This window comes from Sturnus vulgaris, chromosome 25 (assembly GCF_052056855.1).
Source record: "Sturnus vulgaris isolate bStuVul1 chromosome 25, bStuVul1.hap1, whole genome shotgun sequence".
NCBI classification, from domain to species: Eukaryota; Metazoa; Chordata; class Aves; order Passeriformes; family Sturnidae; genus Sturnus; species Sturnus vulgaris.
The window spans coordinates 5,272,557-5,290,362 of record NC_142267.1 but is presented as its reverse complement, the minus strand read 5'-3'; the positions used below and the strand labels follow the sequence as shown (position 1 = coordinate 5,290,362).

Sequence of the window (17,806 nt, the reverse complement as noted above, 5' to 3'; positions counted from 1 at the left end):
CACGACAGACCCAGTGGTTTTCTCTTGAGCACAGCACACAGGCAGTCAGTCACCCACAAGACAACTTGTTTGGAGAGCTCTAATTCTGACCTCCTCCTAAAGATTCCCTCTTCCTTCTCTGTGAAAATACAGGTTTACAAGACACCTGTAATCATATTCCACTCCTGCAGTGCTTTGATGACTTCATCTCCCAAAATCTTCACACTCTTGTGGGTCTGTTTTGGAGAAAAACTATTAGCCAGCCCCAGTGCAAATGAGAGGCAGTAACAAAGCATCAAGCAACAAGTGTATCAGAGCTGAGAAGGGAGAGAAGCTGCATCAACAAGCAATTGTGCTTTCTATTTCTTTAAAAGCAAATGTCAGGTCAGTAAGGCTTTTCTGATGGTTCCTAATCAAGCAGAAATCCTGCAGCCACTTTGGATCAGCAAAAGAAGCCAAGATGGGATAGCATGTGTCAGGTGGGTTTGTCCTAATGTCCTTTGTAAGAGGTGCAAGATTAGCTCTCTTTTGTTTCCTTGGACATCAAGAAGCTTTCCCAGCCTTTATGCAAGGAGAAGATACATGAGGCACTTAATCCTTTATTTCATCTTATTTCTGCCCATTATCATAATCAGAAATTTTGCAGGAAGATGCAAGAACCCACATGTTGGGCAATTAGGCCTGAGGAGAAACAACTTATCCTGAAGGATCCAGAAGCAAGCCTGCAGACCTTTTGCAAAAAGCTGCACCTTTGCTGAAATGGTTTTGTTTGGAGATCAAACTGCTATAATAAAATTCTGAAATAAAAAGATAAAGAGGAGAGGAAGTTGCCATCTCAGCCAGCTGAGACTGGACTAATACCCTGATTGTCTAAAAACTGAAGATTTACTCTAAAATCTACTTTTTATATAACTATGGATGTTTTAATTAACCATAGATTTTCCTGTCAAAATCCTATTAATAAACTGGCCTCCCTAACACTGGAGTTAGATCACATTGCCTGTAAAAACAACCACCCTGTATCAATTTTACATAGACTCACCATTACCTAATGTCCTTTCACTTATCCACTATGAATAAACAGATTTCATTTCATCCCAGCCTCAGATATCCCACTTCTAAAAGAACAGCAGTGGATTTTACAACATTAATAGTAGAGACACCAGTCTCCAGAGAGAAGAGGATTAGATGCTTAACTAATTTATTTGCTAAAACACTGCCTAAATTAAGAAATAGTGTAATCACAGAGTTACCCCCTACAACTTCTGGGGCTGTAGTAGGACTTGTAGCCAGAGCTACCTTCCAGGGAGTTACCTTTCTCTAACTTCTGTAAACTCACCCATTTTGAACAGCCTTTTCACATTCTGGATCTCTAATGCTCTCATGCTATTTAAGTGCCAGAACTAGTCACCAAGAGGGCTCCAATCCAATAGGCAATAATTGCTGGAAATTCTCCTCATTTCCTAGCCCTCTCCTACACCCCTTCAAGACAGAACTGAGGAAAGTCTCCTGCTCTCCCCAACCTTTCTTGGCTGAAACCTGTTCCAATTTCACCCTGTAAACACCTGATATGAACAGATGAACTGGGAGGGGCCAGCAAGCTCTTCATAGTTTCAGGGGGGTGGAGGTAAACAGAAAAATAGTATATAAGATGCTTTGAGACAGACTTCCAAAGTCATAGGCTCCGACAGGAGGGGTCTGAAAAAAAGCCACTTCTTCAGGCTCCACCTTCAGAGACTCACTTCATTGGAAGCAAGGAAGGTACCAGGCTGCTGCAAGAAATTTTATACCTATCCCAGCTGCACTCAGACTACTGCAGTCAGCTGGAAGGTTTCTGTTGCTGTAAGCAAAAATGCCACTAAGACCCAGGGTTCAGCTGGCGTGGCTCTGCATTGTCACTGTGTCCGTGGTGATTTACCCAGCCCTGCTGCAGAAACCTCCCAAGAGGAGAACGATCAATGGGAATGCACAGTCCAGGATGGCAGGCTGCTGTGAGGACATCAGCGAGCTCAAGCTGCAGGTGGCCAACCTGAGCAGAATGCTGCAGGAGCTGAGCAAGAAGCAGGAAGGGGACTGGGTGAACGTGGTGATGCAGGTGATGGAGCTGGAAGGGAGCACCAAGCAGATGGAGTCGCGCCTCATCGACGCCGAGAGCAAATACTCGGAAATGAACAACCAGATCGACATCATGCAGCTGCAGGCAGCTCAGACGGTCACACAAACATCAGCTGGTAAGGAGGGAGTCACCAAGCTCCCACATTCACCTCTCAGGGCACAGTTAATGACCAGCTCCTAGTGCTAGCATGTCCTGCTAATGTGGTAGCATGCACACCGAGTACTGCTGCTTAGGCAGTGAGCCTGAGAAAACTAGTTTGAATTTCTCCATCTGTGTTTTATATCTATGTCTGTTTTTAAAGAGTGCAGAAACTGAACAGTTACTAAGTTTCTACAGTGAGGAATTCAGCCTAATATTTAATTTTCTGAGCACTACAGTACCAATCCTAAAAGAATGGGAGCTGGCTTGGTATGAGAATGGCTCTGGCAGTAATAACCTCTGAGCTCACAGTGCTGACAGAAGACTAGAAATTGTAAGAACAATTAGAAATGCTCTCCAGGAATTATTAAAGATTTGTAATTATATCTTTATGACTATGTCTGAACCAAAGTAAAAAAGAGTAATCTGTTATTTTTGAATGATAATTCTTAAAAACTCAAAGCTGTAGATGAAACAAGATACAAACTGTGATAAATACCTAGCCAAACCACAGTTAAATTCTTTAAAATTCTCTTCCCTGAGGGAAAATTTCACTGCACACAGTGATTGCACAGGCCTGTACTAAATGTGGAATGCAGGTGCATTTTTAGGTCAGCTACCTGTAAAGGCACTTCTAGAAGAAAGCATCCTGTTTGTTGACTTTTCAAATGAAATTCACTGCAGAGAGCAGTCTCAACTTTGTTTGCCAAAAAACTTCATTTAGATGTTTAAAATTAAGGAAAACTTCTAAATCTATTTACTTAATTCTTCCTCTAAAATAGTTCCACCTGCTTAGTTTTGACACATCACTATTTACAGTAGGCCTAAACAAACAGTTACACCAAAACAAGTCTCTTTGAAGCTGGAGAAAAAACAGTTACACACGGCACAAACTGGCCCAGAAGGTATTTAAGACAGATGGGTCTCACCTCTCCAGATAAGAGACATTTTTGAAAACTGTCAGACATTATAAAGCCTTGCTCCAGCTCATTTATCCTCCTCAGAATAGCTGTGCATTTTACCATCTTCAGGAAAAGAGGTTTTCACAGACTGACTCACTGCAGCTAAAAGGCACCTTCTCTGTCACAGACAGTGCAGAAAGGGCTGAACAAATAAATATCCCTCATCCACAAACTTGGCCAACCTGTTCACAAAATCAAAACAGACACCTGGCAGCAGGCCTGGCCATCCCCCTGGATGAGTCTTTATTACTTAGGAGGGGGTCAGCAAATTTCATATATTATATTTTTATACTTTCCAGCAAATATTCTGGATACAAAGTATATAACTATACTTTCCAGCACAGACACACAGTGGTAATGGGACAAGAAAGCAGAGATGTCTTTTTGCATAGCAGAGGTTAAAAAAAAAATTAAAATAATTAATAAAATCTCAGTGTTACAACACCTTTTGCAAATGCATACACTATTCAAAACTAAGCCATTTCTGGAAAACGTTAGACTTGTGGAAAGCCTCATTACCCCTTGTACTACAAACTAAACTTTGCAAAAAGCACCTTCACAAAAGAAGAGTTCTTGCTGCTGGGATTCTCACTTTCTGGTTCTGATTCAAGTAGATGCTGTTTATGACTGCTCATCACTTTACCAGAGGAACTACCGAATTTCTGGGGTTTACAAACTACCTCCTGATGAATTTTTGGGAATTCCAGATCTGGAGGTAAGAATATTTAGTACAAAATGTCTTTTAAAATATAATGAAGAAATACTTCTCTACAGAGATGAAAAGAGCACACACTAAGTTTTGGTACCCTGCACTCGCCATCAGCATCTTTATATAAGCAAACTTCAAGGATGGAAAGAGTGTACAATTTAAGAGACAAAAGAGAAAAAAGGTTCTCTAATAAGTTTTTTGCCATAGAAATTTGTTCATGTTGTGAAATCTTGGAACAATGTCTTGTATTAAGAGAACTGAACTTTTCTAGGTCTCCTGACAAGAAACCACTGCCTTTTCTTCCTATTCCAGGTGTTCTGTGACATGGAGACAGATGGAGGTGGCTGGACTGTCATCCAAAGACGTAAAGTTGGTTTGACATCGTTCAATAGGGACTGGAAACAATACAGGGAAGGATTTGGCAATATTAGGGGAGATTTTTGGCTGGGAAATGAAAATATCTACCGACTGTCAAGACGCCCCACTGTGCTGCGAGTAGAGTTGGAGGTAATTAATAAGCTCTTAATTTTGGTTCAGATTCCCCAGCACCAGATACCATCTCCTATCTCAATAGGAGGCCCAAAGAATTTGCATGCTTTAATTATGTGAGAAGGAAGTAGGATCAACCTGGGAACACATTCAAACACAAGACAGAAGAATGTTCTCCCTTGCACCAAGTCAGTGGCACAACCTTCTGTCTGCACACACATTGGGTCTTCAGAATGCAGGGGATTCTTGGAAATCCTGCAGAAGCCACTGCAGACAGATCAAACTGCTGATCATCACAGATTTAAAAATTCAAAAAGAGACATCCCATAAAGTTTGCAAGCCTCTGAGTCTTTTCATTTTGCAGCACTTCCTTCCAGCCTGGGTACAAGAGTTTGCATTGTATTACCCTCAATATCTTCAGTCTGTTAAAGGCTTGAGTTTGACTTAGACTAGTTTATAGTTTGTACAATAGCTTTGAGGGATGGGATATGTATAAACTGAAAGGCTTAATATCTAAAAGTCACTGTTTCAGAGAGGAAAAAAATTACTAGAGGCAGCACACTGACACAAGGATACTGAATGCAAGAGCTGCACATCCAGTTTCCTACACATTGTACGATACCAGTGCAGATAAGACTTGGAAGTTCCTTTGCCTTAACAGAGCAGTTTCTACAGTCTGAGACAGTAAAAATGTCTGTATATAACCATGGATGTTGGGAGTTTTTTCCAAAGCTAATCGGGCAGATTTCTTCTCCCCTGTTCTGTGCAGGACTGGGAAGGTAACAGCCGCTATGCCCAGTACAGGCAGTTCACCCTGAGCAATGAAATCAACAGCTACCGGCTCTTTGTGGGCAACTACAGCGGCAACACGGGCCGGGACTCGCTGCGCTACCACAACAACACGGCCTTCAGCACAAAGGACAAGGACAACGACAAGTGTGTGGATGACTGTGCCCAGTTCCGGAAAGGTGAAACACCCAAAGCCTCCTGTCCCCAGAGAGCCCAGCGTTCCCTGTCCCCATGCAGCCAGTAACATCTGAATGGCAGATCAAGGGACAGGTGACCAACTCTGGAAAATACACTTATAGGGGAAATCTGTCAGTTAAAGCTGATTTACAAAGAGCCAGACTGTGTGTTACAGATATCAGCACTCTTAAATAACTGTGTGTGACCTACCCAGCCCATAATAGTATCTGCCAGACTATCTCACATGCTGATACAATATAGTGATATAGGAAGTTATTCCTTAATATCTATCAGGTTCTTTTTTTTTTCTTATATTTTTGTAAGCTTTCAAGTCCTAGTATTAGGCACCTGTAATTCTTCTGCTGTATTCACCTCCATATTCAGCTTGACTTGTGATCTTTATTCCTACCCTATTACAAGCCTCTAATGAGGTTACTCTCTTCATTTAATTTAGTATCTTTATTTGAGTTCTGTCAAAGATAACGATCTTCATTACATTTTGCTCTTTAATTTCCCCATTATGTCCCACACAACACATAAAAACTGCTGATCTCAGTCTCAATAAATACTCAGAGAGCTCAGGAACTTTTTAAACCCCTTAAGATGCTCTAGAAAATTACCCAGATTCATTTCCTATGCTAATTCACTGAGTCAGAAACATGTCAAGGAAATATTCTAAGAGGAATGAGCCACTAAATGAAAAGCTACTGGGCTAATTTGACTATAGAGCTGTAATGCCTTTAAGTTCCTAAATATCTATGTTATGTTTAATTTACTCAGCTATCAAAGCCATAAGCTCCAGGGACTAAAAGCATTCTGGAAAAAAGCAGTAATGATTAATACAAATGATTCACCAGGAATGTGTCAATTTGTCTCCTGACAAGGTGGATATTGGTACAACTGCTGCACAGATTCCAACCTGAATGGGGTTTATTACCGCAAAGGAGAGCACACCAAGAGCATGGATGGCATCACCTGGTACGGCTGGCACGGCTCCACCTACTCACTCAAGAGAGTGGAGATGAAGATCAGGCCAGAGGATTTCAAACCATAGAAGGAAGGAATCAGCATTGGATTGCACAGCTACACGATGGCACCACGCAAAAGGTGGGCAATGAACAGCCAAATAATTTTTCATTTCATCCAATACATGCAACAGCTGTGTACTGGTGATGTACACAACTGTGACATCAGTGACAGCCACCAGTATTGTCAGGGCTCAGGCTTGTTTCCTCCTCTTCAGGCTCTTTCCAAAGGGAAAAATATTGTGTTAGAGTAGGTTAGAACTGAATGCACTTACAGCACCTTCAGAAAACCTAAGGGTGTGTTTTCACTAGCAGTGTGATTACTGGTAGTGCCTTAGTATTATTAACCAGATAGGCAGAGACTGAAAAGCAAAAGCCTCTTGGCTTCCTTTCCTTCAGTGTCTGGAGCAAGCACTGCTAAGCAACTCCTTTCAAGAAGTACTCAAACCACAAAAGTTATAGACTCATTTCAATCCAGAGGAATCAATCAGAAGTGTCCCTGATGCACCTTTCTTTAGTGTATAGTAAGTGGCTTACTTTCCCACAGAAGAAAAAACCAAGCTCAAAAGTGTTGTGTTAAATTAGCATTGTGCAGATTGTGCCCTGAAGTTTTACTGCCACCTCCTGCTGCTGCCTCAAATAATCCCCACTGAAGGCTGCCCTAACAGATAGTAATGCTGGAGGAGGATTTGTCCCATGGGCCCTCCATGTTTACTTCTACCCACACAGATCACCTAAATGTTGATAAATCAGAAAAGCAACTTTCTGGGCTGTCCCCAAATTACGTTCAGGTTAGGTTCAAATTAGTTTCAGAACACAAACATGCTGTTTGTCAGTAAGGCTGAGAATGAACAGCAGGTTAACCAAAAAGTCCAGACCCAGCCAAAGAACTCAACTCCAACACTTAAGACCACTGCATTCATGAGCAGAACACTAGTACACACGAGAGAATTCCCAAGTGCCAAAAGTTATTTCAACATAAGGGAATGTTTGCTAGCACAGCAGACTGAGGAGTACCAAAAACTCTTTTGAAAACTAGCCCAGCTGGAAGTTACCTAGAGACAGACTGTCAGAAATAGTACACTTCTCCCTCACATAACACAGTGTTAAAGTTAACAGTTAAAAAAGAATGAGACTCCTCCTATAACCCTACCATTGTTTGAATATGTTGGAAAAGATTGTTATCATTAATGTATCTATTTTTATTCACCTTGAAGAGAGTTTGAATCTAGATTAGGTTGTTCAGTCCTGTGTGAAATGGAAGATAAAGCTGTCTTGGGAATTTACATATGTTCAAATATTCCTACTGCAAATTTCAACTGTGTGGAACTATAGTTGGAACTATTTTAACTGTGGTCTTTTTAAAAGTTTCTAAAACTTTTTCATTTCTAATAAATTGTTTCATTTTTAAGTGTGCTTTACATCAATTCTTTGCTCCTTAACTTGCTTTTTGATACACGAAAAAAAACCTGCGTGAGCAACTGAGACCAAGAAAAAAATACACTGAATTCTGTACGTTCCTCAATAACATCAGGCAGAACAAAGGGTGGAAAAATAAAAGAGGGGGAAAAAAAAAATCGGAAAACATAATTCCAAGGAAGTAGGAGGGTGAAAATTCACTGTATAAAGACAAAGTTAAGTTTTTGCTCAACCAAAATAATTTTGTTCATGTCAAATAGCTGAGCTAACATTTCTGTGATATGGAACAGAGATTCACATTTTAAAACCTGTAGTTTAGAACCAGATCCTGTGCAGGTATTTCAGGCTAACATCTGTGTTACTGACAAAGCTCAGAAACAAAACATACTTTATAATATCTTCTATTTGACATATGAACAGTGAGACAATCAGCAGAATGTGGTGAGAAATTTTAATTAAGAACTTAAACTCTTATGACTTATTTACATGCAGGTGAAGAAATCTGTCTCATTTAACCTGCACAGATTTCATGATATTCCATAGTGAACTTGAAGGGTGAGAGGGGGAAATCAGAACCTTTTCTTGCACTTCTTCCTGCAGAACTTCTCTGGGTTTCTATCATAGTTTTAACCACACAGTAGAAGGATAGAACTCAGCAGTTAAAACTGCACGTTTGCAAGTAGTTTAACAACATCTTGTGACAGAGTGAAGTCCTAAGAATTGCCAAGATTAATCCTAGTGGTATCATAAATTGCAGCTACTGCAAGAGTAGAAATCTCACCAGTTGTGGTCCTACCTGATGAGAGACTCTAGAATAGCTGGGGTGGGACCCTTTTGAAATTCCAGCTCTTTGTAGTGAAGGGCTTTAGCATATGCTCGACATTTGGCAGCTCTTTCCCCCAGAAGGACAATGCCATTGTCATCTCTCAAAGGCAGTGGGCCCTGGGAAGGAGCACACACATCAAAAGCACGATGAGTGTTACAAAGCAGTCATGAACTCCACACAGAGCAGACAGCAGCTAGCACCAGAAGGAGCTGCCCAACAGCATCTCTACCTTGTCACTGTGCTCCATGAATTCTGCCAAGTTCAGCAGAGTCTGAGTGACTTCTGCAATATCCTGAGAAGTCAAGGCCAACTCAATGCTTCGGATCAGCTCATCCTGCTGGTCTTCATTCAGTTCAGACCAGCATGAAACAAAAGCAGCATTGAAGAGGTCTCTGGGGAGGAACACAAAAGACAGTGTGAGGTGGCGATTAACGAGAAAAAGTCTGTGTGACAGTGGGCTCACCTTCTTATTCAGAGAAAGAGAGCTAAAAAATACACTGACTTGCCTACCTGCAATAAGTACTGATTATTCTTATAAAGCTAACTTCTGTGAAACCTTCATTTAAAAAGTGCAGAGTAGGCCGGTATACTACAATAATAGAAATATTCTGCCATCATATGCTATCAAAGTTTCTCCAAACATGCTGGTTGTAAAAAAGCATTGCAGTTTATTCCACTCAGAGGCATTTTTATTCCCCACAGTAAGTACTCAAAACTATTTCATAATCTGCTGTTTTTCCAGCCTCACTTAAGTGCCTTATCTTATTTCTGGACTAATATGCAGAATTTTAATGAAAGATTTTGTGCACATCATGGAGCGGCCAACTAGGAAAGGTGGAAATTAAATCAAGCTGCTGGCTCTTCGATTTGTGCCAAAGCATGAACTATATTTATGAAACATAATAGCTTCTAAATAACCTTCTTTTTTCCTTATAATATCTGGCTTCCATCTGCCATTTCAAGTGAGATAAAAATCCAGAAATACTATACCGAGCCATGGGATTATAGGCCTGAGCCAGGGCCCAACACGAGCGCAGGGATGGTGAGGAGGAATCTTTCAGCAGCTCCAAACTCAGTCTCCTTAACCATTCCAACCAGTCATCTTTGGAAACTCTTCTTGCTGCTCCCCAGGCCTGCAGTACAAAGGAAGACAATTCACCTACCAAACACAGCACTGCCCAAGAGCAGAAGAAATCCATCAACAGGCAGCATTACTTCTTTACAGCTCCAAACCACACGCTAAGAATTCCTTTTCAATTTCCTGTAATCCATTACCTTTAGAGATAATCTGCAGTACTTAAGTCTCATGTCTAAGAAATTTTCCCTAAATGTATTCCTGTCATGACATGGCAAGTATTTAACATGAACAATTGTTTCTCTACAAAAATACACGTAGAGTTGAAGCCACTGTTGAAACATCAGCTTAAAAATACTTAATGCATTTAGAATTACATTTTTAAGTCTAGCATTTTCAAACTAATCCATCCCATTACTGAACTGTGTACTGCATGCATGTACTGTTCAAACTAGCCAGTGCTTAGCTACTAAGTTCTGCCTTCAAGAAAGTATAAAACTAAGGTACAAGAGGAGCAAAAGCAAAAATATGAAAAAAGGCAGAGGCTCTAATAGCAAGAGATTATTCATTGTGATTTAGAAAGTCCTGTTCATACTTAACACAACAAGCAAGTGTAAAGACTACTTCACAGCCATTAATAGTCTAATAGTTCAATGTCTTCTATCTTTAAAGTTGTTCAGCACCTTCTAATTTTAAAGTCTTTGACCTCAGTTTTGTACAGAATAGAAAAGCAACATAAAAGCAATATAAATAAATGTGGTCCAGATGCACCAGACAAAACTCCTTCAGTGTGACACATTAGCTCCATTCAGTAGCAAATTCATGCTGTGAAGGCCCCAGTCTTACCTTCTGCAGGTTGATGGTGCTCACATGCAATTTCTTCATGGGACCTGTTTCCACAGGACCAGGGGTCAAAGTTTCTCCCTGGCTGCTTCTCAACATTCGATGCTGATAAATCAGAGGATCCTCCTCTTCATCAGCAAGAGTGTAACCCTACAATAATTGGTTTACAGTGAAGATCATACCCACACATACAGAAGCAATTCTCGACAAGCCAAAAGAGTCAGAGCACTTGCAACAAAATCTTACAGCAAAATCTGTGAAGCAAACAACCATGTTTCATTATAATGATTACACCTTATAAGCCAGAGAACTCTAAACTATATCCCTTTGCTACTCTAGGTAATTGTCAATAACTCTTAGCTCCTAGAATAAAAAGCCAAAATAATGTACATTGAAACAAGCACTCTTGCCTTTTTGACTTGCTAGTTGCTTGCTTCACACAAACTGTAAACCAGTTACTAAATTTTTAAAATGTAAGCCATTCCAAAGAAAATACTGAGATAACAAGATCTCCTCAAGTCCTGAAACCATGGCAAAAATACGATAAATCCACATTTAAGAACTACCAAGAAAAAGAACAGTAATGACACTGGCCACAAGTCTAAGTTCTTCCCTAGAATTTGCAATGATCAGCAGACAAAAGATTTCCCATTTCAACCTCAAAGTCTCCTTAAAAAGCTGTGCCTAACACAGAAACAGAGCAACAACCACTCCTCATTTTAAGAGTAAATCCAAGTGAAGGTTCCAGCTACATCTGTTTCAGCATGACAACATCCCAAAAATGCAAACAACGGTATACCTGTCATCTTACCTTTACAATTCTGCAGATGAGAACATCATAGCGTTGGTGGTTAATTCTGTGTCGCACCAGGACTTTGTTCACCATTGGGATAAAAATTTGATACTGTAAAAGGGAATGCATCATAAACTTGTTACTCAGTGGCACCAAGAGCAGTAAAAATTCCAACACTTTGTTTCATTGATGAGAAACCAATATTGATTTCAGTAACTCCCAATTCCAGAAACAACTAAGAGAAGAAAAATCAGTTCCCTTGGAAATCCATGAGTACATTACAAAACCTAAACTTTAAAGCCTTGATCTTTGGGACAGTCACACCTTCTGTGAGCTTTCAAGTCAAAGAACAGTATTACCTTCTTTCCCAGCTGGAACACCAGAGAGGAGAGGGTGTCCATTGCAGTTGTTCGTAGCTCAGGGCTCTGATCTAGTGTTCGTACGATGGGATGAATAATCCGTGATGCATAATCCGTGAAATCCAGGGACTCTGTCAAGCGGTCCACTGTTTCTAGAGCAGCTCTTAAGTAAGAGAAAAAAGAGGGAAGAACTTATCTCTCAGAGTGTTAAGAAGAAGAAATAAGGCTGAAAAATACTTAAGTGCTCAGTCCTCCTATGATTAATAATAATAGGAAGAACAGGCCACCAGAACTCTGTTAATGCAGCTACTACTTGCAGGTCAGTTCACAAGTGACTAAAATACTGGCAGGTGAAAATCAGAAAATTTTAAAAACCCCAAAGAAACAACAACAAGAACAAACCAACCAAACAAAAAAACCCAACCAAAACCCACCAACAAACTCAAAAAGCTAGTAACATTGCTGTGATGTCCAAATAAAAATAACCTTCCACAATGGTTTAACACAGAAAAGATGAGGAAGAGACTAAAAGTCGTATTTCACTGTAAACGTTCAGCCACTGCAGAACTTGGATATCACAGGTAAAACTGCAAAGAGAGAGACTGCAAAGCCACCAGCACTTACTTGCGAGCCACCACAGGGACATCTGGAGCATCAAATAGCTTTACAATGGGAGGTAGCAACAAATGAAGGTAGTCATCCAGGTTAGCTCCAAAGAGCTGGATTGCATTAAGTAGCTGGAGAGAAAAATCATAGAAGAGTAAAATGTGAAGGGTTTTGAACAGATCTTAAAGACCATCTAGTCACAACCTCCCCTGTCATGGGCAGGGACACCTTCTAGTAGACCAGGTTGCTCAAGGCCATATCCAACCTGAATCTGAACCTTTTCAAGGCTGGGGCATCCACAACTTTCTATCATCCCCTCTTTCAATCTGTACCTGTTACTCCTTTTCCTGTCACTACAGCCCCTGACAAAGAGTCTCTCTGGCTGCCCTGTAGCTCCTCTCATGTAGTGGGTCTCCATACAACCTCTTCTTCTCCAGGCTGAAGAGCCCCAACTTTCTCAGCCTGTCTTCACAGGGGAGGTGCTCCAGTCTCTTATCAACTTTGTGGCCTCCTCTGGACCTGCTCCAATAGCTTCATGTTCTTCTTACATTGAGGACACCAGAACTGTACATAATGCTCCAAGTGGGGTCTCACAAGAATAGAATAGAGGGGGAGAATCAAATCCTTCACCCAACCCAGTGTGACTCAAAGTCATGGATGAGATCCATTTTAAACAAGTCAGTATCCAGCGAAATTTTCTTCATTTCTGCACAACTTTAAACGACTGTCTGCATCATTTCACACCAAGCCACTGCTGAACTGCACCTGTCCCATTTGTGTGTAAAACACACCAGAAAGGAGCCCTGCTGAGCTGGGCTCACACCTGCCTGGGCAGTGCCCAAAGCTGAGATGCAGCTGAGTTGCTGCAGCCCCACTCACCTTCACAGAAACAATGCGACCCTGACTGTTGTCATGCATGAAGACCCGTAACATGTGAGGAATGAGCTGAGGCAGGTACAGCTTGAATTCACCTCCTAGAGCTACCACAATCTGCTCGATGAGAAGGATAATTGTGCTCTGTATGGAGTTGTTCATGACCCAGAAGTCCTACAGAAGAAAGAAAAAAAGGGGGGAAAGAATCCAGCAGTTCTTTAGCTGAGCTGTACCAATTACAAGAAAAGCAAACTGTGGGAGATAGTCTGTAAATAAATTCAAGGGGAATTGCAGGGAAGGATCACACTTCTTGTTTTTAAAACACTCTGCACTTCCAGTACATTTACAGTTTTGGAAAACAACCTCTGGAAAACTGATTTTCTCCTAATCTTCCTACCAGTTTACAAACATTTAGTGAAAATTATGTGAAATGCCACCTATTTATGAACTCCAGATATCTCTTGCTAAAACTGTTTCTGAAAGAAGTAAGTGCACAAAATCCAAGCACTGAAAAGAACTCAGTCACTATCAGAACCTGAAGCCACACTTACTACTAATAATGTAGATTGTAACTTCAAATAAATGGTATTTCAAAATCTAATTATTACTTGAAATAAATGCAAATCTGCACTTCATATGAACTTATCAAGTAATTGATACTTTTGATAATGTATTTGATAAACACTGTCCACCTTTCTGTGACAGTAAAGTACTGACTTAAAGATTGCACTCACTCTCATCAGGGTGACAATTTCATCCATATATGGCCGAATATGACTTCTCACAAAGGACACCAACATTCCTAGCTGCTGGAACAGGAACTGGAAGGAAGAAATGTGTAATAATCAGTGTAGCTTACCCAAATATCAAAGCCACTGGGTAAAGAGTTTCACAGGCAATTGCAAGCTCATTTACCAAACAAATAGCATGCATAGCTCCTATGTGCTCAAAATCTGGGACTAAATTCTTGGCAGCTTCAGCTCAGCAGTTTGGGTTTTGTGGGTTTTTATGGCTTTTGGGTTTTTGGTTAATTTTTATTGTTGTTTTTTAAGAGGGGAGTGGAGAAGAGTGATTTTGGGTTTATTGGTTGGTTTCTCCCCCCAGCTTACACCAAAAAATATTTGTGAGCTCAAAGCCTCAGGCACTCAAGTACACAAACAGGGGTTTAAAAAATGCCAGCAAATCAAGAGTGTCAGAACAGACTTGCAAGCACAGACACCTCAATTACTGAGCATTGTAATTTAGGTTTGAAGGATGTTTCCAAAAATTTAGCCCCTAGTCTTTTCCCCCTGCCTGGAAACCGAACTGATACACATTTTAGAATACTTCTTCTGTACTCTTTCCCTCCCCACCAAGATATATTGGTGAAAAGTTACTGGGGAATGCAGTTAGGTCCTTGCCAGAAACATCACTTTTTTTAAAAGATGGCTGATTGCACCATCCATTCTTCACCACCAAGAAAAATTTTGACTTAGACAATTTTGTTTGGATACACTAAGACAGTTTTGCTATTCCTTTCACCACAATGTAATCTTAAACATCCAATTGTGACAATGAATTTTCTCTTCAAAATTGGTATGAAATCACCAAGTGGGCTAAATCGCTTTGATGTAGTCTATTTTCTCTACAAAAAACAGGAAAATGTAAGTTATCATCTATTAAATTTCATTTCTTCATGCAGTTTTTGAAGACTACAGTGACAAAATACAACATGGAGCTCATCAAAAGAGGCAACAGTTTCATGAGAACTAAGTAAGAAATAATCTCAGCTTCTTTAGTGAGAACAGTACATATAAATTCACCAAAAATGAACTCTGAGCTGCTGTACTGTGCCTATTTTTTGGTGTAGTGAGAGGATGCTTACATACAGGACAAGGACCTTCCTCTTTTAGGCTTTATGTCACGCATACCCACCTCAGCTCTTCTCCCCAGTACACTTTCACCATCTTCTTTTACCTGAAAATTTTTAAACAGAGTGTGCACAACTGCATAGCTTTCAAGCAAGTCAGACCAGTCAGGTCTAGAACCTCAGCCAACCCAGATGTGAGATGTTTTCCTTACAATCTGAGTGGTAGTTCAGGCTGGGAGAAAACAGCAGTTCTGTAGCAGAGCTGAGATTCTGCTAAGGGAGCACCCGTCCCACCTATAAAACACAGCAGCAGTAACGAATACAAACTGTCCTTCACACCCCAGAGCCCTTGGCTGCCTGGAGAAAAGCCTTGGCAAACAGCAGCCATCTCTGGTTAGGTGAACCTTAAACCCATCATTATCTTCACACAATTATCATTTCCTTCTATAATTAACTTAAGTGGGAAGGAAGAGAAAGCACTGCTGTGGAATCACCACCCATGCTGCTCTAAACGTTAGCAGGCTGTATCAAATTGAGTTTTCTTTCTCAGAGATGAGCCAAAGTACATGAGTGCACCAGAAATCTGAAGAATCTACCCCTATTATTTAATAATACTGTTTGCCAGAGTATTAACATAGAGATCACTGAAAGATCTGGAAGCTGCACGGGTGTTTTCCTGAACAAGAACAGCTTGATGAAAACACTGAATCAATACTGGCCTTCCAAGGATTATGCTCAGAAGCAGCTGTTTCAATAAAAAGCAGGAAAATTGTTTGCACTGGACATTCCAGCAAATGCTCACAGAAGAGAAAAAGCAAAGCTGAACCTCACTTCTGCAGCATGCTTGGCATCAACACAGCACAGCAATGCCCAAAGCCAGTCACAGTCTCTTCAAGGCAATGGATTCTTAGTTTCATACAGTGCAGCAGGAAGGAGGAGTGGTCCCTACAACTCACCTCTCTGATGGCACCATCACACACCCGTATTACATTCAGGAATGTTGGCATGACCTGGGGCAGGAACTGCACACACTTCAGTCCGAGGGATTTGAAAATAAAGGTGATGGCCTGAACTACCATAGTGTGGTGTTGGGACAATGATTGATCTCGGAAAATTCTCATCAGTGCCACCATAGAAACAGCTGGATAGAACTCATCCAGAGGGAGGTTGCCCATGTTCACCAACATCTCACTGGTGCTGTAGTCCGCTAGGAGAAAGAAGGCAGTGTCATGAGCCAGGTATTAATATGGGTTGAGGAACATCTAAGTGTAAGTTGAAAACATGTACATTAATGATTCTGTAAGAAGAGACAAACTGGTAACAAAACAGTCAAGATCTGTTTGTAGATCATAAAGCTATCTATCTGAAAGAAATGGAGATGCTTACAGGAATCCTGGCTGGACTTGGACTCTGAGAGGCTAACAGCTGAAGCATCTCGTGACTGATCGATCATGCCAATGTTCACTTTGTGTTTGTAAGGGTCCAAAGCACCCAGCAGCCCTAACACACGAATAGCCTGAAAAAAACATAAAGTAAATTTACCAGAACTTCATCACTAAGGCCAAAGACAACACTCAAACTCCCATATTTGAAAAGATTCTGATGACTGAAGAAGGAAGATCTGGAACTGAAGTGACTGCCTGGAAAAAACAGTGCTTTCTTAATTCTGATTATTGTGTTTTGCTCAGCCACAACAACAATGATCTCTCCCTCCCTGCCTCAGATCTATGCAGGCACATTTATCTGGCAGTTCTCTCTTCGCAAAAAGCTTTTCTAAGTGGTTGTGTGATAGTCTCATGTTCATACCTCTCTGCGGGTGCCCTGGTTTTGCTCTGTTTTCAGGAAGTTCAGAAGCACCTCCAGCAAAGTTGGGTACTTCCTGTATGGTTCTACCACATAACCAGTGCTAGCCACAAGCTGGCCCAGTGTCCAAAGAGCCACCTGCAAAGATAAAGCCCAGAGAAGATTAGTTTTGACCAGGGAATTTATTACCCCTTCTGATACATCAGTCATTCAACTTCTCTAAAGTTTCTTTGCACATTTTAGGATTACACTGCAAACCACAGTCCATGGTTGGAAAGCCTCTAAAAAGAACATTTTTCTACAAGCAATAGTTAAGAAAGTAATAATCAACAATATCTTAGGCTCTCACTCAGAGGTACAATTCAAATAAACGTTCAATTCAGCGAGTCTAAGCCTTCCAATAAAAACAGCTTTTTTTTCCTTCTTGTTTTTCCTCTAAGAGCTCTCAACTATGTCACAACAGGCACCCTAATCCCTCACCTGTGTACCATGAGTGTAACTCCACTAGTGAGACTTCAGTGATCTAAAGGTTCATTTTAGCAGCTATGATGGGATGTGTGGATATTTTGTTACAGCTCTGGCCACAGCAGCTCTCATATTTACTACAGTTGTAAACACTTACTTGTCTTTTAGCCAGCAGGGAGGAGTCCTGTAGCATGTCCATAATTATAATGAAGAGCTCATCCACCCACTTCCTCATCTCCAGCCCACTGACCTATTGAAAGACAAAATTCATCCTTAATCTAGCATTGCCAAAACCATAACAAGCACGGCAAGGAGGCATCTGCATTACATCCCTACCTGTGCAAGCTCCCCTATGGTAGCCAGGACATTGTTAATCACACCTGGATTGGGATCTGGATCAGGATCTTTCAGTTTCACAATCAGTGCCTGGTGGGTGACAGTGGAACAAGTTAGAATGTGTTTAAAGAGTACTCAAAATTATCTTTCCTTTTGTTTACACCTAAAATTGACC

The 17,806-nt window shown here is 40.8% G+C and overlaps 2 protein-coding genes across 5 annotated transcripts in view; one reads left to right on the top strand and one right to left on the bottom strand.

Moving 5' to 3' along the window:
* MTOR (mechanistic target of rapamycin kinase) overlaps positions 1 to 17,806 on the bottom strand; it is a 62,801-nt gene that overhangs the window by 34,305 nt on the left and 10,690 nt on the right. For 2 of the 3 annotated variants that reach the window (XM_014881701.2, XM_088178576.1), the window contains exons 15-29: positions 17,632 to 17,721; positions 17,453 to 17,545; positions 16,834 to 16,968; positions 16,414 to 16,543; positions 15,984 to 16,234; positions 15,093 to 15,134; positions 13,913 to 13,999; positions 13,185 to 13,352; positions 12,324 to 12,436; positions 11,700 to 11,862; positions 11,359 to 11,451; positions 10,551 to 10,697; positions 9,620 to 9,762; positions 8,859 to 9,021; positions 8,600 to 8,745 (exon numbers count right to left, since the gene is read on the bottom strand). In XM_014881701.2, coding sequence (XP_014737187.1) covers positions 8,600 to 8,745; positions 8,859 to 9,021; positions 9,620 to 9,762; positions 10,551 to 10,697; positions 11,359 to 11,451; positions 11,700 to 11,862; positions 12,324 to 12,436; positions 13,185 to 13,352; positions 13,913 to 13,999; positions 15,093 to 15,134; positions 15,984 to 16,234; positions 16,414 to 16,543; positions 16,834 to 16,968; positions 17,453 to 17,545; positions 17,632 to 17,721 — 1,964 coding nt within the window. The remainder of the gene's footprint in view (positions 1 to 8,599; positions 8,746 to 8,858; positions 9,022 to 9,619; positions 9,763 to 10,550; positions 10,698 to 11,358; positions 11,452 to 11,699; positions 11,863 to 12,323; positions 12,437 to 13,184; positions 13,353 to 13,912; positions 14,000 to 15,092; positions 15,135 to 15,983; positions 16,235 to 16,413; positions 16,544 to 16,833; positions 16,969 to 17,452; positions 17,546 to 17,631; positions 17,722 to 17,806) is intronic. The other variant, XM_014881702.2, reaches the window with a different exon arrangement.
* Positions 1,621 to 7,795, top strand: ANGPTL7 (angiopoietin like 7). 2 transcript variants are annotated; one of them, XM_088178703.1, is made up of 5 exons: positions 1,621 to 2,210; positions 3,810 to 3,910; positions 4,217 to 4,411; positions 5,163 to 5,361; positions 6,244 to 7,795. In XM_088178703.1, exons 1-5 carry the CDS (start codon positions 1,832 to 1,834, stop codon positions 6,411 to 6,413), a joined length of 1,044 nt encoding a protein of 347 aa, XP_088034829.1. In that variant the 5' UTR covers positions 1,621 to 1,831; the 3' UTR covers positions 6,414 to 7,795. The 2 variants fall into 2 exon arrangements, with proteins under 2 accessions (XP_088034829.1, XP_014737190.1); XM_014881704.2 differs by having other exon boundaries at positions 1,657 to 2,210; positions 3,807 to 3,910.

What these genes read in the sequence shown, in the direction of transcription:
- ANGPTL7 (XM_014881704.2), top strand. Translation starts at nt 1,832, where the DNA reads ATGCCACTAAGACCCAGGGTTCAGCTGGCGTGGCTCTGCATTGTCACT. An exon ending in GGTCACACAAACATCAGCTG is followed by an intron (nt 2,211 to 3,806) that starts GTAAGGAGGGAG and finishes TTCTGATTCAAG; the next exon opens with TAGATGCTGTTTATGACTGC. An exon ending in CTGTGCCCAGTTCCGGAAAG is followed by an intron (nt 5,362 to 6,243) that starts GTGAAACACCCA and finishes TCTCCTGACAAG; the next exon opens with GTGGATATTGGTACAACTGC.